The sequence below is a fragment of the Mytilus edulis genome, chromosome 2, assembly GCF_963676685.1.
Source record: "Mytilus edulis chromosome 2, xbMytEdul2.2, whole genome shotgun sequence".
Classification (NCBI taxonomy): Eukaryota; Metazoa; Mollusca; class Bivalvia; order Mytilida; family Mytilidae; genus Mytilus; species Mytilus edulis.
This window is the reverse complement of record NC_092345.1, coordinates 17,003,395-17,030,138: the sequence shown is the minus strand read 5'-3', so window position 1 is coordinate 17,030,138 and position 26,744 is coordinate 17,003,395. Positions and strand designations below refer to the sequence as shown.

General features: G+C 33.0%; 1 protein-coding gene and 1 long non-coding RNA gene across 6 annotated transcripts; both read right to left on the bottom strand.

Moving 5' to 3' along the window:
• Window positions 1-1,553: 1,553 nt before the first annotated feature.
• LOC139511588 (uncharacterized) lies at window positions 1,554-10,272 on the bottom strand. 5 transcript variants are annotated; one of them, XM_071298435.1, is made up of 3 exons: window positions 8,778-9,114; window positions 3,335-5,053; window positions 1,554-2,696 (listed from the first exon to the last, which is right to left on the bottom strand). In XM_071298435.1, exons 1-2 carry the CDS (start codon window positions 8,799-8,801, stop codon window positions 3,365-3,367), a joined length of 1,713 nt encoding a protein of 570 aa, XP_071154536.1. In that variant the 5' UTR covers window positions 8,802-9,114; the 3' UTR covers window positions 1,554-2,696; window positions 3,335-3,364. The 5 variants fall into 5 exon arrangements, with proteins under 5 accessions (XP_071154536.1, XP_071154535.1, XP_071154537.1 ...); XM_071298434.1 differs by lacking the exon at window positions 1,554-2,696 and having other exon boundaries at window positions 3,118-5,053; window positions 8,778-9,118; XM_071298436.1 differs by lacking the exons at window positions 1,554-2,696; window positions 8,778-9,114 and adding an exon at window positions 10,148-10,272 and having other exon boundaries at window positions 3,321-5,053.
• A 10,995-nt stretch (window positions 10,273-21,267) lies between these two features.
• Window positions 21,268-25,640, bottom strand: LOC139510507 (uncharacterized). Its single transcript, XR_011661894.1, has 3 exons — window positions 25,331-25,640; window positions 24,740-24,874; window positions 21,268-21,554 (listed from the first exon to the last, which is right to left on the bottom strand). It is a non-coding gene; the product is annotated as an uncharacterized lncRNA (long non-coding RNA).
• Between the last annotated feature and the right edge of the window lie 1,104 nt (window positions 25,641-26,744).

Genomic DNA, 26,744 nt, shown 5'->3' with positions numbered 1-26,744 from the left:
CAGTGACTGGTATGATTAAGTGTCATACATTTTATTTTTTTAGGGATGAAAGTCATTATGTTAATGCCAATTTTAAACGCGAGACGAAAGGTTAAACCTTACGTTATACGATCTTTTAAAGTTCATGAAACGTTGCAGGAATACATTATTTTTTGATTTTAACTATAAACTCTCTTCTCAACCCCTCTTTCCATTATCGAATTCGAAGAGAGCATGTTGAATTATTATTAGGTCCCTGTCTGTTACTGGTTTATAGTTCTGCAAGCATTTAGGTACTCGTACTTAAACCTACTTAGGTTTTGATTTTTTGTTTTGAGCTGTCATCATGGTCATAGTAAAAGTACATTAAAAACAGCACTTTGGATGCACCAAATCGTTAAAAGATTATTGCTAATTTGTAAATGACATCTTTCGAAATTTACAAATAGCGGCTAATTAGATTTGTCTCCAGTAGAGACAAGTTTTTAAAAACCAGTTGAACAGGGCTTGACTTGTCAAATTAATACAAACCGCAAAAAAATTACCAAAAGGTCCAATACAAAAAGTATCGATCTAAGTGTTCTCTCAGTCACTAAAAGCTAGTCCATAGTCAGTTTTAACTAATGAATAGATCTGGTTTTTCCAGACTAAACCATAACTTTTAAACTACAGATGAATAAAATTGTGTCCTTTTACATTTTACTACCGATGTCTGAACGTCTAAATAAATGATAGTTGTATGACGTCATCTTTTATTTTCTCCACTTGGTCTTCCATCATTGCACCAACACTGTTAATGGAACCGACAACAGGTAATGTTCATATAAAGAAGACATTCTTAGCGTTCGTTATTTAGTGTATCAGAAGCTTTTCGAACATATTGTTCAGAAGTACTGGAGGAAAGTGAGAAACGACACATGTTTAGTTTGTTTAACATGTAAGAACGGAAGATACCAAAGTGATATACAACCTCATACGTCGAAAACAAACCGACACAATGTTATGGCAAAAAACGGAAAATTATCATAAGACAAACAACAATATAAAAACCACATGAGTAGGAAACGAAATCCTGAGCAACACGAACCTTACCAAAACTCGATGGTGATTGCATGTGCTCCGGAAGGGTAAGATGGTCCTGCTTCACATGTGGTTCTCGTCTTGTTGCTCATGTTTTGGTGTCTAAAGATCTAAACTACACTATACAACTCATTACTGAAAGTCTGTATGACAGTGAATGTAATGCTGTAATTTATTACCAACAGAGTGCAGAAGAGTAGTCAGTAAAAGTGCTAAGATTAGAGCATACTCAGTATTAATATCTGCCTGAAATATAAATAATGGGCAGCTCAAATATTCACTATGATAACTTAGTCTATTTTGAATATACCAACAGTTTAACCTTAATACCAAGTTCATCATATGTGTGCCATAAAATCGATCATAGAGCGGAGATGACCTTCATGAAAACAAACCGACACAATAAACATGATGTAAGACATTAACAATAAACACTTGTAAATATAACTAATGATAATCATCTATATGTGTTTTTGATCGTATGAACCCTTGTGCTACTGACTATAATTTTGTTTATTGGGATCTTTTACAATATTAAATATGACAATTCAAGCAAAGCAGAAAGTAAATTTTTAAAGTGGCAATTAAAATCAAATTTACATTTTCACATGGTTTAACATCAGATATAATATATAAGGTGACAACCATTTGATATCTGAGGGAGGATAGGAGGATTGTTTTTAGTATTTCCTCTCAAGTATGTCTGCTGCTCACATCTGATAGTTACGAGCCAAGAGAAGAGTGTAGGAGTGTGTCAGTATCCGCTTTTATTTTCAATGTCATTGCCAATAATGTGTTTTGCCAACAAGTGCATACCGAGAAACGGGGTGTCCGACGCCAGTGCACTATATTTACAATGTCAATTTCTATATAATACAAGATTATTTCGATTTCCATTATGAGTGAGATCGTTGTCCTGGTTTATAAGTTTTTTAGTGTTGTTTTTTTGTTTTTTGTTTTTTGTTTTTTTGTTTTTTATACAGTAAATAATTTTTTTATCAAATATTCAAATCTAAAAGATATATTAGAATTGCAATGTTTTACCGTATTTCTCGTTGTTCCTCACTTTTAAAACACACTGACATGACATAAGCATGAGACTACAGCTCATCAAGTACACAATGTTGTCTTATAAAATAAAATTATAATTTTAAAACAATTTTAGACAGATCTGAAGAAGGTATGATAGGACCCAGGGGCGGATCCAGTCATTTTAAAAGTGGGGGGGGGGGGGGGGGGGGGTTCCCAACCCAGAGTAAAAAGGGGGGTGGGGTTCCGACTATATTCAAATGCATTGATCATCCAAAAAAAGGGGGGTTCCAACCCCCGGAACCCCCCCCCCCCCCCCTGGATCCGCCAATGGGACCACTACTCTTAACCTCTGAATTCGAAATCAATAAGTCAGTATTCAAAATCTGTCAAATGTGGTATTTGATGTTTTGCATTGAGACCCTGTGCGATTTAAATATCCAATGTAATTAAGCGGGCGCAGACAAACATTTACATATGACCCTGAAAATGGATAACCATAAATTATAGCTGTCATTAGGTTAATAATGTCATACACTTACTTACTTATCCTCTTCGTCCCCAGTAGAACATGAGGCCACAATGCATAACCTATAATCATGATATATCTACATTTCTATAAAAATAAAACAGGTGCCATATGTGAAACAGCCTGCAGGATGTGCATACCCTTCCGAAGCATCTGGGATAACTCCCAGTATTTGGAAGGGGTCGTGTTGCTTAGTCTTTAGTTTTCTATGTTTTGTCTTGTGTACTATTATGTGTCTGTTTGTCTTTTTCGTTTTACTGAACCATGGCCGTTGTCGTGTTTGTTTTCGATCTATTAGTATTAATGTTACTCTTGTATCTTTCGCCTCTCTTTTATAAAAAATATTGGACGTTCTTCTCATGATCAATTATTACTGTAAAAAAATAGGGTCTAGAGAGGGATCTACTTTATTCTTTCCCTTTTCTAGACTTTTTTTTTTTTATCTATAATTCTTCATTTATTTTCACTCTCATTCTCTTATCTTCATATTTCAGAACCTCTTTATTTTCTATTCTTTATTTTTAGACCTATTTTTTCTCTTAGTCTTTATATTTTTCGCCTTTTTTCTGCACTTTGTACCGTTCATTCTCCATTCTGAAAAATAATTTAGACCCTCAGAACTTAGCGGATCATCGATTTTTTTTTTAAATTTGAAAAATGTTTGGGACCAAACGAAAAATTTGGAAATATCATCAGGAAAGTCTCCAGAAAATATACACTTTCATTAAAAACAAATATAAATATAAATCAATATGATACGTCATATAGCTCAGTCAACCCAGTTTTGTCTTTCATTAAGAGAAGCTTATTTCTGTTCATGTCATAGACGAGTGCATGCGGTTCTTTTAGACCGTTTTCTTCATTCAATAGTTCCCTATGTTTTTTCCCGTCTGGTGAAATGACTAAAAGTTTTCTTTCGTTTTCTAATACAACGAATACGAAACCGAATTTTCCAACTGCGATCCCCTTTGGCGCTCCACGACCATCTAACGCTAAGTGCCATATTTCTGTTCCGTTCAAATCGCAACAATGCACAACATCGGGAGTATGTTCCGTGTAATACAATTTTCTACCTAGACTTGTAATATGAGTGATATAACCATGAACCGGTATTGTTTCTCGGATAGTCCCGTTTAAATCTAAACAATGAATCCCTACGGAATATTCTCGAACGAATAATGTATTTTCGGAATAGGTGATACCCCAGCATCGGTTTTCAAATGTAACATGAATTTTCTCTTGATTAGATTTCAAATCCAAAATAGAAACTTGTTTTGCGTCTGGTAATGTCATTGCAACACAATGATTGCCCACATAAACTACATCAAATGCCTTTTTATCAAGAACAATATTTCTCAAGTGTTCACCTTGTTTGTCTAAAATTAAGAGCTCATTGTTCTCACTCCAGTCAGATAACAGCATTTGGTCATTTTCTAAAAATGTGCACCCTGCTAGATTTCTAGTCACTTTACCTTCAAGTATTTTAGTTTGTGAACTTGTATGCATCTTAACCGATTCAATGTTCTGGACAATGTCAAGCATGTCAAGTGGAAATGCAGCTTCCAAACTGGCATTTTTCTTGAAGGGAATTTCACAGGCGACCTCTTCAACAACCAAAGTGCCTAGAAATATGTCCTGTTTTAATATCTGCCCCGGCGTAAACTTTAGAGCTACATTTTTCTGGCTTAATTGATGATCATTTTCAAAATATTTGCAGAAATTGTCTTTCTCTTTTTTTAGTTTTAAACGGATTTCTTGGGATCCCAGAACAAATTGATACTCTGAAGCGAATTCTTTCATTTCTTCAATATTTTTCTGTAACGACTTTATTTCAGCCTTCATCGTCTGAAGTTCTTCAACCGTATTTTCAAAAGTAGCCTTGTACTTTGAATGAACGACCGACAATTGTTGTAGGATTTCTTTTTCGTTGCTTTCAAGTTTTTCTCTTATTTTCTCTCCTGTCTTCTTAATGTTCATCGCTAAATCCAAAACTTGATCATCTAATTCAATTAATGCTGCTGTCCGATTATTAAATACTGTTTCAATGTTTATGTTTAATTCGTCAATCGTACATTCTAAATCTAGAAACTGTGATTGGGACTGTTCGATTAGACTATCAAGTGTTTGGAATCCATGGCATGTTTTGTGTTTTGTTGTTGTACACTTATAGCAGCAGGGCGCTCTGTGAGCAGGACAGTATAATTTGAAATGTTCCTCGTGACTGTCACATGTCTGCTTCAATGAAGAGATGAACGTAGGTAATTTTTTATACACATCTAGTGCTGTGACTTCGTGGCTGCTACTGATTTTTAAATATTTGTGGATTTCATTGCAAGATTGACACAGTTTTTCATCGCATACGGCACACCATATAACTGCAGCATTTGGAATGTCTCTTTTTGAACATAATGTACACTGGATATCTGAGTCGTCCATCTGAAAAAGAAATCAATTTGTATAGTTGTGGTCAAAGCAACAACAACGCACAAGTTAGAGCACAGTAAATAATACCCTGAAAACCTGAAATATTTTTGATTTTGCGAGCTTCACTCCAAGTACAACCGGAAGTTCGCTTACGGTATTGAGAATATTGTGTCAGGAAACCAAACTAAGTACATTGTTGTTACTGACATTGTTAACAGTGACGTCTTGGTGTTACAAAATAAAGCAACTGTAGATCTATCTATTGAATAAACCAAACGCCCCTCAACTCAGTGCTAAAAAAAAAGAAGAAAAACTAGACAACAATTACAGTTTAAAGATAATAATAAATTCCTACAAAAACAGTTGAAATTTATGTAAAAGTAATGAGAAAAGAGCAAGTAATTGTTTTATTTTTTTTGTAACATTATATACTACTATTTTTTTTCAATTGCACGTACAACGTATGATTTTTTCTTCAAATATTTGATACTGGACGTAAGAAAAAACGACAAGTTACTTCTAGCATTTCTCAGCTAGATTAATTCTGTATAATGCATTTGCCAGTCACCAGATTTGGAGGTCACACTTGTTAGCAGTATGTCAGTGCTTTAATTATTTACTGTATTCACTCATTTATAAAGACCTTTGGTTACACAAGGAAATAGACACAAAAAGTTTTCATAAAACAAGATTTAAAACAGGTTTAAGATATGGGACAATTGATTTAAATGAGAAAAGAACATGTATTTGTTTTATTATTTTTTGTAACATTGTTTTATACTAGCTTTTTCTAAATAACACATTTTGGCTATTTACCTTAAGTTAATTTGGTTTATGTTTTAACAACCTTATCCGATTCAATCCATTATAATTTATGATATGCCCCAACCTCACCCGTATCCCTTCAACTTACGTGATTTTCTTAATATAACATACCATATTTCAAAATTTGTGAAAGGCAGTAATAAATCATTGTTACACATATATGTATACATTCACAGTCCCACAACCTGTCGATGACTATATCTTGCCATTGCATTTAGTCATTCTTTTTCTCTGACTGCTTATAATGAGATCGAATGTTGGATATGTGATGATTTATGTTTAGTCCTATGTATATGAATTTTGTTATTGGCATCTACATTGTATTTTTCAGCAACTACAACTAAATGTTCTCTAAGATACGTACTTTGTTCGTTTTGTGTTTTTGTTATCCTTCATTTTTATGTCCTCAAGTTTTATCGACCTGATGAGTGAAAAGCTTTTCAACTGAATTTTTTATAGTTTGGGGTTTGTTAGACGCAAAGCAAATACGTTTTAATCTGTTTCTCTGTGTGTGTGTGTGTGTGTGTGTGTGTGTGTGTGTGTGTGTGTGTGTGTGTGTGTGTGTGTGTGTGTGTGTGTCAACTGAATTTTTTATAGTTTGGGGTTTGTTAGACGCAAAGCAAATACGTTTTAATCTGTTTCTCTCTGTGTGTGTGTGTGTGTGTGTGTGTGTGTGTGTGTGTGTGTGTGTGTGTGTGTGTGTGTGTGTGTGTGTGTGTGTGTGTGTTGTCTGTTTCAAGTCAGGAGCTGTATATCAATGGACCAGACTCAAGCTAGCGACCAATTCTAGCGACCAATCAAGCTAGCGACCAATTCTATCGACCACTTAAGTTAACACTGAGCATAAACACATAACAGAACCATTTCGAGATATGTCTGAAAATCACAAAATGACATTATACTACAACGTTCTACTAAATTAAATATTTAATACGTGAGGTATCGCTATTGATAGAAAAAATACATACTTAATATACTTTGAAAAGGAAACATTGCAAAGCTCATTGTGTTCTTTAGTGGTCGCTAGAATTGGTCGCTAGCTTGATTGGTCGCTAGGATTGGTCGCTAGCTTGAGTCTGGTTATCAATGGTTGTTATATGTTGCTGTAATTTTTGTTTTTTTCGTTTATAGTTTTGTGTATATAAATAGGAATCTGATGTACAGTAGTTGTCGTCTGTTTATGTAGTTCATACGTGTTTCTCGTTTCTCGTTTTTATATAGATTAGACCGTTGGTTTTACCATTTGAATGGTTTTACATTACTAATTTTGAGGGCACTTTATAGCTTGCTGTTCGGTGTGAGCCAAGGCTCCGTGCTGAAGGGCGTACTTTGACCTATAATAGTTTACTTTTATAAATTGTTATTTGGATGGAGGGTTGTCTCATTGGCACTCATACACCATCTTCGTATATCTATTGTCATTTGAACTGTTCTACATTTTTGACATATCTCTGTCATCTTTGCTTTATTTTGCGGTTAGGGTATTGCTTATTTTAGAAGGCCGTGCGGTGGCTTATAGTTCTGAATGATTACTTTTTTTTTTATTCCCCAGTAAAGAGATGTCTCAATGACAATTATACCAATTGTTCTTATTTTTTTTTATAAAAGTGAAACAAAACAGAAACGCCTACCGTGTAAAGCAAACCAGGAAGCTTAATATATAAACAATAATAGTATGAGTGTACAGCTAAAATATTTAATCATGTGATCGTGACCTTAAATGTGTCATTATACACATATCTTTATTTATGTATGTAGGTCTTATTAAAAATATTAAATTTAAATCCTTAACGTATTAACATTCTTTAACAGGAAAAGCATATACATGATATAAGCTTTTACTTGTATTTAACAAAACAATAACACAGCATGCCTTTCCGTATACATGCATATATATATATATAACATGTAACTAACTTAAATCACAGTTTCCATCAAAAAACATATTTTAATTAAAAAGGAATTGGTATCATGAACTTTTAACTGAAGTGCCCATAAATAGGTCCTCTAATAACATATCAGCCCAGGGATAATTTAATAATAAAAAGATCTAATATAAACATTGAACTTTCCATAATATATAAGATAAATATCATTTTAAACTTTCATGCTAACTCTTATTATCTCGAAGTTATTATACTTAAAGGTCGATAGGTACGAGATTAACAGAAAAAATTTACAAAAAGTTGATAGCATTATCTTAAATTTGACAAATATGTACATAATTTAGCAATATACGAAGGTCTATATGCATGTGGTCCTTCATTTAATTTTTTTTTAACTTTTGAAACTATTTTTTCTATTCTTTATATCTATTGTCTTTAATTATATACGCCTTGCCCATTATTCTCTATTTTGTAAACCTATCAAAACCTTAATGTACACATACATGTATATCTTATCAGTGTCAACGTCCGTCTTATCAGTATTGTTTTTCGTATGTAGAATGGATTTTTCTCTATTTATTGATGTTTAGTAAATTATGTGTGTTGTTTTGTTCGGTCTTATAACGTTTGCAATCATTAAGCAATGCCTTCGTCCCCGGACCTCCACTCTGGTCCATCGCTGGAAACATGCTGTCAATTGCAGAAAAATATATATACAGTCATATACAATTTGATTAAAATTTTCCGTAAAACAGTACGGTTGATATTTAAAACAGTTTAGAGCTAGGGGCGAGATGAAAAACAGTTATGAATGGATATGAGAATTTAAAATGGCACACAACTTAAAATATATCATTTGAAGTTTGACATTTCAAAATTATTTCAGATTACAAGACAACTCCCTCCCCTTCCCCGATAGGTTCTACCATAGATGTAATACTCATATCTATTACACCGAGCGTCTTAATCAGTCTAAAATAAATATTTTCAAACGGATTTCTTGACAAAACAGTCGTTTTACCTACCTTATTAGAAAAATAACTTCCCATCACATCTACTAGTCCATTGTAAACAAAACATTGGAGTAAACAAAGTCGAGGAAGTTAATACCTTACAACCCGTGTATACGAGTACACACATTAAAGTTTCTATCGACCACTTAAGTGGATGTGTATTCACCATATCGGTATCAATCGTTTATTATAATATAAATATCTTATACTAAATGTACAATGGAGTTTACTTTTATCCAAGTTCAAGTTCTTTATTGTAATATATCATGCAGACACATAAAGTGGTACAAGAGGAATTTCTGTCCTCTTATGTTTTTTTTTCTAAAAGTATATGCATCTATTGTTTGGTTTATACATCATGTACCTGTAGTACTAGTTTATTAACAATCTACGAAGGTCATCAGTCGACACTGAGTATGTAATACACGTGTCAAATTAATTAACATATACAGCATTTCTCAGATAAACAAAGGTTGATGAAAATTACTGTAATTACTTGCCAAGTAATTAACAAGACATTAATTGGGAGAAGTAACTATTCTTTCCTTCAATGTAACTTATTAATTCAATTCAATTCAATTCAATTCAATTCAATTCAATTCCATTCAATTCAATTCAATTCAATTCAATTCAATTCAATTCAATTCAATTCAATTCAATTCAAAGTTTTATTGCCATATAAACTATTATTGATAATACAGTTTGTGACATATAACAACAACAAAAACATTAATGAGATCTTGTATTCTTCAGGTGGCCGGAAATCGGTTGTAACTAATGATGTACGTAAGATTACTTTGCATGATTGCTCTATCTAAATTACAACTGAATGTATCACTACGCGTTAGTGGCGACTATAACAGGTATAAGCAATCTTCCTCTAAATATTGTCATCAAACATTTCGATATAAAATTGCAAATGCAATTGTAATATAAACTTTTGACACGAAGATATGTCTCGCCTGTCTGCAGAAAAAGACAACCCGATGATTACCAACATTTCTAATTAATTCAAAGTCGCTGAACCATGACAAACTGAGATATACAGACAGAAATGTAATTCTGATCGAAATGACTTACTTCGAACTTTTTAACAATGAGAAATGCTAATTAATTCAAAGTCATTGGACCATGACCTAAGTGACAGGGCCTCGGAATAGTCGCCAAACAGAAATGAACAACCAGTAATTCATCGTTATAGAAACATCATTGATTTATCACCAATGGCTCCAATCAAAACAACTTAAGCAGAAATTTAAACTTAACACTGAAAAATTATGATTATTACAAAGTCACTGTAGTGTGATTTAGAGGACAGGACCTCAGAATAGTCGTCCAACTAATATGTACCGATATACAACAAATCATTGATATTTACAAACCTTGAGTTGAAAACTTAACAATCACTCGTCGTCCTTTTAGAAATGTTAAAACCAATTTGGTCCAAACAATTGTTTTTTAAATTGAAGTTACGTAATAAACACAATCTGACATAACATATTAATATAATTAAATAATTGATAGGATCCGGAAATAAAACATTGTATGCTCCCAGTAAAGTACAAACGTACATGTATTTCGTGTGATCCTTACATGGATTTGATACAAATTATAATGTAATACGTGAAATACTCCCCTAAATGAATATAGTTACATCCACTGCAGAGAAGGTACAGTTAGAGGAAATATATTTATGAAATTCATGAAATTACGGAATTGATGTAATAACAAAAATGGTTTTGATTGATTTTCATAGTTTTTTTCTTATGTTGCACTGTTACACTATTGTCTCAAGTTATGGGAGGATTCAATTTGACATCTTTAAACATGTTTAATCAATATTCTGTTAGTGCCTGTCCCATGTTAGGAGCCTGTATAGTACTGGTACCTGTAGTTTAGTAGCTAAGTTGGTTAATGTATGTCATGTTTGGTTTTTTGTACATTGTTTTTTAATTAATCAGGCTGTTAATTCTCTAGTAGCTTTTTTTATATTTTATATTTTAAATGTCAGGGTCTTTATATCCAAATATACACAGTCAAATTTCACTCACATCAATTTCACGTGAATTTAGATTCATGTGAATCTCACGTGAAATTTACATCAATTTCACCTCAAACGAGCTTATACGTGAAACTCACGTGAAAACAATTTTTGTGAGTTTCACGTGATTCTCATGTGAAACTCATGTGAATTTCACATAAAAATCACGTAAATTTTTTCACGTGAAATTCACATGAATTTTTAAAAAAGAGTAATTCAAATAACATCTAAATTTTCAAATTTAATTAAAATCATGAAAAATATCAATTTTTTGTTGTTGTAAATTTCACGTGAAATTCATGTGAAAAATTTCACATTAGATTCATGTGAATCTCAATTCACGTGAAATTCACATGAAAATTTTCACGTGAGTTTCATGTATAAGCTCGATTGAGGTGAATCTCACGTGAAATTTTCCATGTGAATTTCACGTGAGATTGATGTGAAATTCATGTGAGCAAATTTTGCCTGTGTACTGCATTGGCTTTTACCAATTGGTTGCCTATACTTGCTTACATTTACTTCATTGAACTGTGTTGGATAGTTGTCTCAATGGGGATCATAACGCATCTCTTTGTGTGTTTTAAAATTATTAACACGATCTCCAACGAAAACCAGGGGCGATCTCATGTGCACTGGGAGGGTAAGCAGATCCTGCTACAATTTTAGCACCCGTCGTGATACCCATAATTACAATTATGTGATGAGTCTAATTCGGTAGTTTATTATGGACGAAGAGAGGACGGAATTGTGCTTTGGATGATTGGGAACATATCCATGGTCTTCTGCGAAACAGATATTCCTTAAAGATCATTCAACTCGTGATGGTGCCCGTATAACTTTCAAATGGATATTTCTACCAGACAGCAAAAAACGAGAATGTAAACAAATATAGGGCATTGTGCATATGTTTTTTTAATTTCCCTCCAAAAAGACAATCTTATTGGAACTTTACATTGTTGTGTTGCTCCTTATTTGAATTGAAATTAACTGTCGTAAAATTTCACTGCCTGCGATTTTAAATTGCAAAGTTTGAAACTATCGGCTGTAATATGTTTGATGGTCTCAATAATTACTCTTAAGTTTTGAAAAATAAAGAATACAAAATGCGACTTAAGATTTTCTAAAATTTTACGAAACATAAGAATAAGGACTAATGTTGTATAATTGCCAATGAGACAACACTCCCTCAGTGACCAATCGACATAGAAGTCAACAGCTGTAGGTCAATGTACGACTTTTAACAATGAAGAAAATCTGGAGATTTTCCATAGTCTGCAATGAAAGCGCGAAATGAAAAATGAAACACGTTTCAAATGGGAAAACTAAATAATTCTTCCAATATTTGCGAACATTCGTATAGAAAATACATAAATACGTAGGAAAAGTATTCTTAAATCTTTAATTATATTTCACGCTCCTTCAAATATGATTTTCCACTCTTTTCCCCTAAATAGAATGATCACCATGAGATTTTAAGAGATTAAGGAAGTTCGCTGCTCAGTTTAAAAAAAAATAGCTTTCCATAACACTAGTATATTATATTGATAGGGGATTAATTGAGGAATCAAAAAAGCCAAAAAATATAGGGATCAATGTGCTTGTTTTCGAGATATTAGCTATTGGAATTTTGGCGGGAAAATATTCTCTCTTGACTTTTCAGAGCTTTACCATTGACCAGTTAAAGTTCTCAAAAACTATTAAAAAATAAATAAGATTTTATAACCATTTTACAAATGGCTTATAATTATACATTTAAAAGATTTATAAAAAGAAAAATGGGGGCCAATGGGCAAAAATGTTAGTGGTATGAAAAAATATTGTAAATCAAAAGAGATATTAACACTTTTTGTCGATCAGTTCAATATACGTAAAGCGTACATAGAGTGAAATCCGTCCGGTCAATTTTTTTTGCTTAAAAAATATTTTTTATTAGATTTTCATAAAAAAATAGTCTTGTATCTCTAAGGTATTCAAATATTAAAATAATCTATCAAATAACAAGAAAGTTCCGGTGAATATCCTGTCACAATCCGGGCAACCGTCCTGTCATTAGTGTAACCCAGCTGTTGGTAGCGTATCGTCGCGATGCGGTATGTGGGATTCAGCGTATATTTTTTGGAAAAAAATAACAATATATTATTACCAAGAGAAACAGCACGTTAGCGTACAGCTTCCAGAACTTGTAGTTTTCTGTCCAGCATAGGGACGTAAACAAGAACAAGGAGTTTCTGTTGACTGTAAGTTTTCTCATATCACACGAAACGTCATTATTATATAGTCTTCTATACTACATGTATAAACAATTCATCAAAACTTAATTTCACATTTGTATTTATCCGGCTCAGCCTGTTGGGTTATACAAAGCAGGGTCAAAATTCATAAGTCAATATGTTCTAGTTCTGAATATGTATTTATCTTGCCACTGGTCGTTAATGCGTGAAGTGTTTGAAATATTATTTATTTCACATGTGACGACAGAAATTATCAAAGTGACTTCCATCTTTCCTAAAACATTTCTTTGGTATCTTACGTCTCTCTTTCCCTCTATTTTTTTCTTTATCTTTGGGGAGGTGGAGCACAAATACATGAACACGAGTTATTTGTAGAGTAATCATATATTTGTTGAAATATCAAACGTTATTTAAGAATAACGCCCCATTTAAAAATCACTGTAAGAAGCATACAAAATTTTACATCAATTGCTTGCTGTCGAAATCAATGAAAATTTAGCACCGTATTATGAATAAATCATACTCAATCTTTCTTTAATGCTTTGTAAAGGCTTACATAATTTAAGCACCTAAAAAATATATGTTGTTGTATTTCTTCAAACTGTAGCTACATGCAGCAAACTGTACGACCAGCAGATTAAAACACACGACCGCTAGACGTCATAGCAATATGGGAATATCAAACACTATGCCTAGTTATTTTGGTCCTATTGATGACCACAACAACAAATGTTCCACACTATATATTTGCCTTTACAAGTCACCGACAAGAGAATTTTTTTAACACACAAATACATGTATGTATGTAGAGTAACATATCTTTCAGAGTGCTAAACTGTAACCATCACACCAGGGTCCGTCTTGTAAAAGAGTATTCAACTCATATAGAAAAATGTTTTTGTGCTGAATTTCGTGTAATATTTGACACTGAAATATTTGCTAAAATTAAGAAAAAGACGGGGAAAATACAAAGCAAAAACTAGTAGTTCAGACGGTAGGTGCATGTTCAGATCACTCAATGTGATCTCTTGCCTTTCAAAAAACAGTGACATATAGAGATTGTCGGAATCCGATCATGACTGAAAAGGAGAACAATTTTTGTCGAGCCTTCGACTTTAGTCGAAAAAGGGAGACAAAGCGATCCTACATTCTGTCGACGTCGGCGTCCACAAATATTCACTCTGTGGTTAAAGTTTTTGAAACTATTCTAGATTTCTACCAAACTTGGACAGAAGCTTGTTTATAATCATAAGATAGTATCCAGAAGTAAATTTTGAAAAAAGAATATCCATTTTTTCCGTATTTTACTTATAAATAGACTTAGGTTTTCTGCCGGGATACAATAAATTGACTTTGTGGTTAAAGTTTTTTTTTTAATTTTAATAACTTTCTTATACTTTTCTGGATTTGTACCAAACGTGGACTGAAGCTTGTTTATGATTAAAAGCTAGTATCTAGAAGGAAATTTTGTTAAAAATTTGTACCTGTTCATCCGTATTTTACCTATAAAATGACCTTAGTTTTTCTTCCAGTTAATATTACATACAGTCTACAGTTAAAGTTTTTAAAACATTTATTAGATTCATAAACTGTCCTTAATTTTTACCAATCTTGGACAGAAGCTTCTTACAATAAAAAGATAGTACATGTTTGATTCTTGTTACATTTATTCACACACTGTCGTCTTCTTTTGATATTTTCTATGATGTTAACCTTTTAAACTAACAATAAAATTACTTACCAAATTATTTCTGAAAAAAAAATCTTGGGTAATGTTACAATCAACATTTCCATGACATTTATCTTATTCCTTCATCCATAAATTGTGTGAAGTAGGGAAATTTTCACATATCCGATATACCGTTTTCCCCAGTAGAAGTTCAAATTTCCAATCTTTTAGAACATTGCAGATTTTTCATTTTTTATATGTTAAGGTCATTATTCAATGTTTGCCGCTATTTATTTGGTTAACATCAATCTAGACGATACAATAAACAAACAACAATCATACCACATCTCCATGTTTTACACAAAAAGAAATCAATGATAAAATTTAGTTTTTGTTTTACATATGTTCCCTACACTTACACGTAGCTGAATATCTATCCTAGAGCTATAAAGGAGGAATAAATAAATGTTTAATTACAAAAGATGTCAAACCTTCACCAACTAAATGTAATAAATAACATCCCTTTTCCATGAAATTTCATACAAACAAATATATCGCAATAAAACAGGCCGTGGATAGGCATGTGGTAGAACAGCGCCACTTTTGCTCTTATGAATTTACAAATTGAGTTTTATTAGATGATGTCATCATTACAGATGGAGTATAAAAAATGACTTCCGTCCACAATAGATAACTTTTTTTTTTATTATCTTGGGGATGAGGAGAGGAGGAGCAGACATTTTTTAAAATGAATTACTTGGCTTGGTAAAATCTAAAAAATTACCTAGTTAAGTCCGTTGTTATATGTTTCGTTAGAATTCAAGACAAAGGCTGAAAGAAAGCAGAAAATGCAGTCAATTAAACTAAGGAAGGACTTTTCAGTGGTCAACTGACAAATTAAAAAAACAAGCACAATTTCTAGACCAGATAGGGCCTTAATGCACATCTTTCTTTGTTGATTTACATGTACTCCATATCGCGTTTTGTTCATCAGAAAGGGACATAACTTCATGTAAAACTACCCCCTATATCAGGAGAACAATTGTAAAAGAGACAATACTTTAATGAGTGCAATATATCCCAAGGGTGACTGGGGAAACGCAATATGATCACTTAAGCTTGGTCTTCTCCCGACCGGCAATAAAGCGCTTGCCAAAGTGGGGCGTCCGTTCGACTGTGCGGGATGTATCAGGTTTGCAGCCACATCCGGTTAGAATGGGGACGTTAAATTCGATGTCTCGTGTAAAGAGAGTGCCATGCTCTTTGCATGTTAAGAACCCTTGCAACAACTCTTTGAGGGTCCGTAGGTGGCCTGTTGCAAAGCAAAATTTCTGTCCCTATCCAATATACCCTCATTTTCCAGTGGCAGTCCAAATTTCCCCGACCATTATCCCGGATGACCTCTACCATTACAAAACCTACCTATTGTATTTAGTGTTAACTTGTTCCCCAGCTGAACATGCATGAAATATTTGCCACTGGATGTTAAACAACCAAGAATATATCAATCAATGAGTGCAATATGTAAAACAATGTAATGACAAAGTTTTATAGTATACGAATTTATGATGTTTGTTAACCATAAAAGTGCAAGAATGATTTATTCCTTGTCATCATACATGTCATATTTATCAAATGATTTCTGATGACATAATGTATAAACTGTTTTATCAAAAATCAATCTAACAAATACCAGGTATACAAACAAGTCCTTTCTTCCGTATTCATATGAAGCGTTCTGGTAGCCTACTTTAGTTTTGAGCAAACGACCATGCTGCATTTGTTTGAACCTGTCATGAGTCAGAAGCAGGTTCAGTAGTTGTTGTTTGTTAATGTGATTCATAAGTGTTTCTTGTTTCTCATTTTTCATGTATTATATAGATTATACCGTTGGTGTTCCCGTTTGAATTGTTAACACTAGTAATTTTGAGAATAAAAGGGGGGGGGGGGGGTATATTCGCTGTTTTGTGTGATCAATAGTTCCGTGTCTTAGGCCGTACTTTGACCTATAATTGTTTACTTTTTACACATTGTGACTTGGATAGAGTTGTCTCATTGGCAATCATACCACAACTTATTATTTCTATGTTTCTACATAGAGTAACTGTTTACGTCACAGTTTAGTTTGTTTCCCTATTCTTGGATCTCAACAAATGTGTGTCGATTTTTTTTTAATGACAACAATCGGGGGCAAAATGCCAAATTGCAGGATTAAATGAGTATAGTAACATTGTCGTTAAGTACATCAATTTGTTTGTAATACTACCTACAAAACAGGATTAAACTCTGCGACCCCCCCCCCTTTTTTTTCCTATTTTATAAAACTCGTACAAATAAATCGTATATGTTTCCCTACATAAAGAATACAATCAAATACAGTTCAGTCTGCCACATATCTATACTTTTCATCTAGAAATTGACAATGAGGATCGGTGTAAAACAAAACTTTTCGACAAAAGAGATGATTTCAGCTTCCAAATGGTGAACTTTCCATTTCAATATAGCAACATTCCCACAGGGCCTAGCTAGAACTCCCAATTCACACAAAATCCGCGTGCTTGTATTTCCTATCATGATTTCCTTGATAGAGGGTTGCCTTAACAAAGAAGCTATTAAACCGAGAGCTCTAGATGGTGAAGTTGAAATCAACCCTTCGTACATTTTACGGACGCCATCATGAGTTGGTTGACAAAGTTGGAATATCCGTTTCACAGATGATAGCGGGTATATTACAAATGCCTGTACTAAGATGAGCATCACGAAAGGTGTCACACGGTAAGCAGAATCTGCTAACACTTCCTCCAGTTTTTGGTGGAGATATTTTTGCTTAATCTTTAGCTTTCTATGATGTATTTTGTGTACTATTGTTTGTCTGGGTTTTTTTTTTTACAGCTATGGCGTTATCAGAATATTTTCGATTTATGAGTTTGAATGTCCCTCTAATATCTTTCGCCCCTCTTTTACAAAGCTTTATATGTTTTAAGCGCTTATCTGAATTTTTCCTTCATCGGGAATGCCCAAAGCCGGAAACTTGAAAGCCAAGGATATATAAGAGTGAACTGAAACAGTTAAAAAGCTATATCACCCAATGCAAGCTAGCTTACCACATATCAGATTAAGTTTTGGTAAAAAGTAGAAATATCAGATTATCAAAGTCGATTGACAAAAAGAGGACTACTGGATTAGACAATTGGGAACTGCGACAATATATGGTTGCAATGACAAAATTGATGGTATAGGTATTCTATCTAGTCCATCGTGTAGCTCGTTGAATGTGATGAATATTTTTAATCTCTCTTTTAATGACTTGCTGCCATTTACACAGAAGCCGTTAGGTATTCATCACATTCGCACGAAACTTTATTCATTACCTCTTTCAAAACTTCATTCTCTGTTCGATTAATGTTTGGAAACCAATGTTACAAACCCTCATTCAAACCAATACAAACTTACAGCTATAATTTCGGATATTGCAAGTCACAGACTTTTCAAGCCAGTCCGCATGGGAAAAGATGAAAAAGAGAAAAGATCTTTCCTTCATCTTTCCTTTGCCAAGAAATGTCTCGATGGCGTCAACTTAAACAATATCCTTCATCATAAATTAGTTCAATCGAAAATACCTCCTTATTTCAAAGACCAGTCTGTAACAATCATTTCTTATACCTATACCAAACCTATTGCCACTAAAATTTTCAATTACAAACACGTTTTGCAGGATAACAGTATTGACGACTTCAAGTCTGAACCTCCTGATTGCACTTGTGCTAGTTCCCAATTCACATATAATCCGGATGGCCACGTTATTACCGGTGACATCAACATTGTTAATAACACTTCCCTACGAAATGTGTTATCGAAAGGTCCAAAATATCGTGAGCCGAAATCTATCAATTGGAAATACAACTTTGATGGATTCAGTCGAGGATTATGCCATGCAATGGGCTAGGCGTGAGAAGGAAGACGTAGACACTCTTTCCGAATGGATTAAGGCAGTGAGGTCGTTGATACAAATCAGAATTAAGAAACTGAATGGGTCAATCAATGCCCATGCTACGTCAATCTTTAAAGACCCTAATGTTGCAAAACACTTATCCTACCTTCCTGACAAATATAGTGTTGTCCCCGCAGATAAAGCCCCAAGCAATATCGTTTTTGTATGTAAAACTCATTACATTAACTGCTTGATAAACGAATTAGGTATTGACAATTCACTTGGAAACCCAACATATACCCTCACGACACTTACCAAAGAGGAAATCCTGGATAATCATAGGTTTGTTCTATGTTCCTATGGAATTTCAACCAAAGATGATGAACTGGATCTTCCATCACTGTATTGGATACATAAACTGCACAAGTGTCCTTAAAAACATATTGTATATTGCCGGGTCTTCCAAGTGCTCAACGAAACCTCTTTCTAAATTATTAACATCTATTTTATCAGCAATCAAAGACGGGCTTCAAAGTTATTGTGAAACTGCCTATTTTGGAGGTGGCGTGAATTAGAGGTGGATACTTAAAAAATCCAAAGATCTTTTAGAGTAAATACAATCTAACTCTCTTTCATCTTGTAATAGTATTAAAACATTTGACTTTTCTACACTTTATACAAGTATTCCACATTCCAAACTAAAAGACAAATTGAAAGAGTTGGTATTGCTTTGTTTCATAAAAAAGAATGGCCAACGAAGTATCTTGTCTTAGGAAGGGATAAATCCTATTTTGTAAAGGAGCACTCTGATTCAAACAAAAAATTCTTGAAACTGACATTATCAAGATGCTTAATTTCTTGATTTACAACATATTTGTTACGTTCGGAGGACTGTTTTTCAACAGACTATCGGCATTCAAATGGGAACGAAGTGTGCCCCTCTTCTTGACGACTTGTATCTTTATTATTATGAGGCTGAATTCATAAAGGAACATCTTAGGAAGAAATATAAGAAGTTAGCAATATCCTTTAACTCAGTTAACATTAGTTGTAATGTAATATGTATGATTTGTCCAGCATCTAGAGCAGCAACGCTTGTGATGAGTGTTTTCAATATATCACCAAAACAAGAGGTTGTAGAGCTCATTTTGATACTGTTAACATTTTAATATCACTTCCATTTTCTAGAAGCATGAAATCAAAATCATTTTTAGAATTAACAAAAAAAACAGCTATTTATATCCGAAGAACGATATCGTAAGTAAATGAGGCCACAGTATCCATTTCTGAACAAGTGTATATTGGATAGATATATTGTTATAAACAACAATGAATTTTGAGCACAGGGTGTGACGAGCGGGGTTTCTGGAAATCCCGGCTTCTATACTCTCCGAACACACATTTATTGTTATTCACAACAATAGAAATTATTTTTTTAATAGCATGAACATAAGAAATTACTGATAGTGTTTGCAACAAGTTGTTTAAAGAAATTAAAAAGAAAACACATTTATGACAATTCTAAAAGCGACAAAATATTGAGCATTTATTTTGAATAAAAAAACAATCCTTTATATACTCTTTTGCTTGAAGGTAAAATTGTTCATCCCAGTCATACATTGTAATCAACCCCAACCCCCACTCTGGATTGCCCCCAAAAGGGAGCAATCCTAAGCTATTTTTACAGAAAAACATATCCGTATTTATTATGTATACGGAACACCCAAGCAAGCAGAATTATCTGTTATGTCATCTTACTGCAATGTTAATTTATATAGACAGGTGTCATCCTTTATTACAAAGCTAAATAACTTATTGTGAAATGTATATTGATTTGTATGAATTTTTATTTGTTTTTGTTTTAAAATGGTAATATTGTATTATAAATCACGTTTATCATTGTATATTTGCATCATGTTACACATATTAGTGCCTGAGCATTGCTTTACAATAAAATCTTGAATCTTGGAATTTAGATATTCAATCTGCATCTTTTTAATGTTAAGCGTGTCCGGTCGTCGGGTATCTAATCAAGACACAACAATCCCTCAGTATGTCCGAATATGAATGTTTTATTTTTATTTTTGAAAAGATTGGAGTGGGGGATGCTTATAAAAATTAAATATTTTTGTTGTGTTCACACATTGTTAACAATATAATGGCAATGTATATGACTGTCATACAAGTGAGAGGTTAAGCGAGCTATAAACCAAGGTTTTATTCCCCACTTTCTTAATCGGGAAATGTTTGTACGAAGTCGGTAATATGACAGTTGTTTTCCATTTCCATCCGTTTGATGTGTTTGAGCTTTTCAGTTTTTCATTGACTTTCGATTTGAATTTTTCTTGGAGTCAGGATTTTTTTATTTTACTTTTTTCATGATGCAGTTGTTCGACATGGCTAGGAACTTTGATGTCTATAACAACAATACAAAAATAATGAAAAATATGTTTACTATCACAGACGTTTACATTCTTTCATATTTAAGATTAGAAAATCTCCATGACAATTTTTTACGAAAATCGTGATATCTTGGTGTTAGAAAGCAAACAAAAGGAGATTGATCTGCTTACACCTTATAACGTCCTGACTTGAAGGTATAGAATAACAATTTACAATAACAATAATTATATTTTCAACTTCTAACATATTTTTAATGGTAAATCGGTTACAAATTGATATGACTTTACATTATTTTGAAAATCTAAATTAAAAACACAAAATTGTATTTAAATATTAACTTGTAAATTCACTTAATCACATTACATCAAAGATAACCCAAATCCGCCAATAATAAACTGTAAACCGAGATTCAGCGCACAGAATATATAGGAAACACTCAACTTCATCGTACTTTTACTGACATCATCATGCCGTGCTCCATAAATTGTTATTGACAGGAAAGTACAAAAACCTGAAAGTAAGATTGATAGAACATAATGGCTTTATACGAAACGGAGATGTTATGCTACCATAAAACTCAATGTCCATCAAAAGAATTGGCTAAATTGTAATGTTTCATGTATCGAAATTTTATCATGACCAGGAGAATGTTGTATAAAAACTCCATTCTGATGATTTTCTGTTTATGTTGGTCTGGAGACATCAACACTTTAGAGACAAGTATGTGTCTTGTGAAAACTCTTGTGATACAAATCTTTATAAAATTCTAACAACAAGTTTGGATCTACAGAAACAAAAAACATGATGGTTAGAATTCATAATGAATAACCTATAATAAATAACCTTTGGGTGTCTAACTTAATATATTTTTAAAGTGTCATAATTGTTTATCCTGTAACACAACCAGTAAAAGCTATTTCTAACACAGTTTTGACAACTCCCAGAGTGTGGGACTGCTTTGGCCAGAACTTATGCAAAGAGAAATGAAAAAGTTGCAGGGTAAGCAATTTGAGACTTCTTTAAGAAATAAATGCAGCAGAAGTATACCGCTGTTCAAAAAGTTATAAATCAATCAAGAGAAAACCAACCCGGGTGACAAACTAATTAAACCGAGAAAAACACGTCAACTATAAGAGGAAAACAACGGACAACAGAAACACTAAACTGCAACAAAAACAAACGCGATAGGAAAATCGATCTATCTGTTACATAGTAATTTTGCTTCGCAACAGGGTCCGTATGCATAAAACTACTTAAGTTAAGATTTGTTTAGAACGGACGGATTTTGTACATGTTCAACGATAAATAAGTTCTACGATTGGATTTCTCAACTAAGGTTGTTTTATGCAAACGGACCAGGTCATTAAGGAGGATCCTTGAAAAACTCTTTGCAGAGCATGTTTTATATGTAAAAGGGGCGGTATCATTTAAATATAAGCATCGAACAAATCCATAGAGTACAGAAATGCGTATTGTAGACGAAACGCGCGTCTGGCATAAATATAAAATTTCTATCCTGGTATTTATGATGAGTATATTTACAACCACTGTGTTGATGCCACTACTGGTGAAGTTTTAATTCCCCGAGGGTATCACCAGCCCAGTAGTCAGCACTTCTGTGTTAACTTGAGTTATCATTGATATGTTCATAATTATAAATTAACTGTTAACAAAACTTTGCATTTTTGAAATACTAAGGCTTTTCTACCTCAAGAATAGATTACCTTTGCTGTATTAGAAACAAACACTTTTAGACCTTAAGTCGTAACTACAATACCCTTTCCCTTTTCACGAATGTGACCTACCGAATTAGACTATTTACCGGATTCGTAATAACATAAGCAACACGACGGTGCCACATGTGGAGCAGGTTCTACCTACCCTTCCGGAGCACCTGAGATCACCCCAAGTTTTTGGTGGGGTTCGTGTTGCTTAGTCTATGGTTTTCTATGTCGTGTCTTCTGTTCTATTATTTGTCTGTTTGTTATTTTCTATCTATGAGTGTGATTCTCCCTCTGGTATCTTTCGTCACACTTTTAGGAATTTTTGGTCCTCAATGCTTTTCAACTTTGTATATTTGGCCTTTTTAAAAAAAAAATTTATTCGAGCGTCACTGATGAGTCTTTTTTTTTAGACGAAATGCGCGTTTGGCGTAAATATAAAATTTCAATCCTGTATCTATGATTAGTTTATTTATACATAGCACACTGCAAAGGCTTCTAGTGCTTTTTCGATGGATGAGAGAAAGAAATGAACGTTTTTTTCCTCATTCATTTTTACAAAATTTTATTTTATTGAAACCCTCAATTGAAATTAAAAATCCCTCAGGTATATACGAGGTTCATTATCAACTGCAATTTGTAAATCAAGATATAGGGTTGTCAAGAGGGTTACGTGTGTGGCTCTTGCACGTTGGTAAAAAAAACCCTGTTGTATTTTATAATAATAATAATAATAATAATTTATTTTATTAAAGTGTCACATACTTGTCTACAGATTTTTATACAGATTATATAAAATACATTGCACAGTAATAAAATAAGACAAATACCCAGCCTAGAAAGGCTAATGAGACACTATATATACAAATATATATCTGTTTAACAAATACAAATTGAAAAACATAGTAAAATGTTAAAAATGTTTAAAATTATCCGGATATTTCACATCATAAAAAAAAATAAGTAATTAAAAAAAAACAACCAAAAAAACAACATATCTTTTAAAAATAGAAATTATATTTAATCACTACGTAACGAGTTGGATTGTCAACAAACTGTTGTATTTTATATATAATCACTAAGGAACGAGTTGGATTATTATCAAACATATTAAGTATTTATTACACTCTTACGGTCTAATTTCTAGAAATTATTCCTGGACTATTTTTGTTCGAAACTATAATAACATTTACGGTACCAATTTTCCTGCACCAGATACGCATTTTGACAATACATATCTTTTCAGTGATGCTCGTGGCCAAAATATTTAAAATACAAAGCTTATATTAAAGAGGAAGAGCTATAATTCAAAAGGTCCAAAAAGTATAGCCAAATCCGTAAAAGGAATCAGAGCTTTGCATGAGGGAGATACATTTCTTAATTCATAATAATTTCTAACATCCCTTACCAGCTTTGGGCGTCTGTTTCCAGTATGGATATACATACGAAACCCAGTCTGATTAAAATCATCTGTTTGGTGAGGGTTGAATGTCACGTTCTCCTCTGTGTACGTTGAAAAACTCTTACAACATAAGCAAGCAACTCTCCTTTATTTTCATTGAGAAGGAAATACACATGTTCTATCTTCAAGATATATTCTTGTATGCCATTCCCATCGTAGTATATTCGTTTTTGAGTAGGGTTTCAATTTTTAGAAGAGAAATTTCTCTAACGAATGTTTTATTTCATTTAGTATTCTGAATAAATCTTATGTTTTTGTTTTACTGTTTACGTATACAACGATTTGTGTAAACGATACCGTAACAAAAACAATTAAAATCTATTGTTAACTACTTATAGTCAGATTTGAATTTTAACGTTGAATAGCTTTTACCGCACATGGCTGAAAGGGATTTAGACTTTAAGCGAAAAACACAAAGGATAATTACAAAAACAGTTCAAGGACACGAAAACAACGAAACATCAATACTGCCGAAATTGATTTCTATTCAATACTTATAAGTTATATCCTTACCTATAAATCCGGTTAGAAAAGTAGATAAAACATAAACTGGATCGCCCTCGTATACTGTTTTGTAGATGGTGTAAAATATTACAAGAAAAAGTAAACTTTCTATTATCAAAAACGCTCTGGTTGCCCCAATAAAATCTACAAAGAAATACGTAAAACAGTCAGTTAAGTAATATGAATAAAATAAGTACGTAGATCCATTAGATAGATAAATGGATAAAGTAATGAATTGATTGTCGAACAACGTTAGTAATTTTAATGTAGTTTGGAGCAATTTTGACAACAAAATATGTAGTTCTTTTTATTTTTTTGACATATTTAATCCCCCTATTTTTAATATTAAGTGGCACAGATAAGAAATAATAAGCACAGATAGAGATGTTTTACTTTTCAGTTCAGTTCTGACCATGGATGTAATGTTTGTCATTAACCGTTAAGCAACTAAAAAAAATCCTTCTGTCGGTCATGTATTACGCTCTGCGTCAACATGTCTCTTTTTTGGAATAATTAGAAAACGAAAGTTGTTCAGTAATGTAAGGAGAGTCAGTGAGGAAGATCAAGATTTTATTTGCACTGCACAAAATACTATCTCACCTTTATAACCAACAACATCATCAAGATTCCCACAGCACGAAGATGTACCGTTCGTGTAGCAGAAATTCCAAAGCCCTTGGTGGCTAAAATCTCCTGATAACCACTGATCCGCAACCAAACACCCGATGAGAATAAAGAACGATATTAGTTGTAATATTATATGTATGATTTTTTCAACATCTAATTCAGCAGTGTTTGTGATGAGTTTTTTCAATATATCACTTAGTTTCCAATCACAACAAGAAGGCGTAGAGCTCATCGTTGATATGTATTGTTTACATGTTTGAGATTACTTCCGTGTTCTTTAACTGAGAATTTGAGATATTTTTAGAAATTGATTGAAAATACCCGTTATTTATATCTGAAGAGATTTGCTTGTGAAGAGTGTCGTTTAACACTCATCATAGAAACCAGAAATAACATTATGTGTACGACATTTTGTCCATTAAATTGGGATTTCCGTCATTGTTTTAAGCGTACTTATGGAATTTCATGTTACTCTATTTTTTATTTCTAATTTAGTTGTATTTTGTTCTTTTTCTGCTTTCGTTTTGCTGATTTGTGTCATTTTGATACCGTTTAATATCTTTAATTAGGTCTTTCCACTTTTCGTGGAAAGACCTTTTGTTTTTCTTCTGATTATTTTTTTTCTGCCGTCTGAGATGCTTTTTTGTCTTTAAACATATCGAATGGATTTTTGGCCAATGATGTTGTACAGTAATGGGGGTTTCACTGAAAACTCACCCTGTGTAACCGAACACTTATTCTTATAGGAGTTATCTCCCCGCGTCCCGTTTTTCTTGTTATGGAAGTTATTTCCCTTTGAAAATTTAAGATAGGCGATTTGTTGGATATATTCATACGTTATAAGTCGTAGTGGCCTACAGTCTTTTGATATGAAGTCATTGGTTCATTTGAAGGAAATTGAGGTCAAGGTCAAAGGTGAAGGTCATGTCATAAATTTTGAATTTTGCTTGTTAACGTTATTCCAAAGAAACTGTGACAGTAAATGATATGATTTGTTTGCCAAATAACTGTTTACAAAAAGGCGCAACTTCAACCTATATAAGTCGAAGACTTTTGGTTAACCCTTATAGGAGTTTTCTCCCCTTTTGTATTTGAAATCAGTATTTCTCCACAACCATACAAGTGATTGACCTCAGGCCTTCCGATTTGAGATAACTTACCTATGAGCTTGAAATTGAGGTCAAGGTCAAAGGTCAAGGTCATGTTATAAATTTTGAATTTTGCTTGTTATCGTTATTCAAAAGAAACTGTTACAGTTAATGATATGATGTGTTTGCCAAATTACTGTTTACAATAAGACGCAACTGCAACCTATTTCAGTCGAAGTGTTTTGGTTCATCCTTATAGGAGTTTTCTCCCCTTATGTATTTGAAATCATCATTTCTCC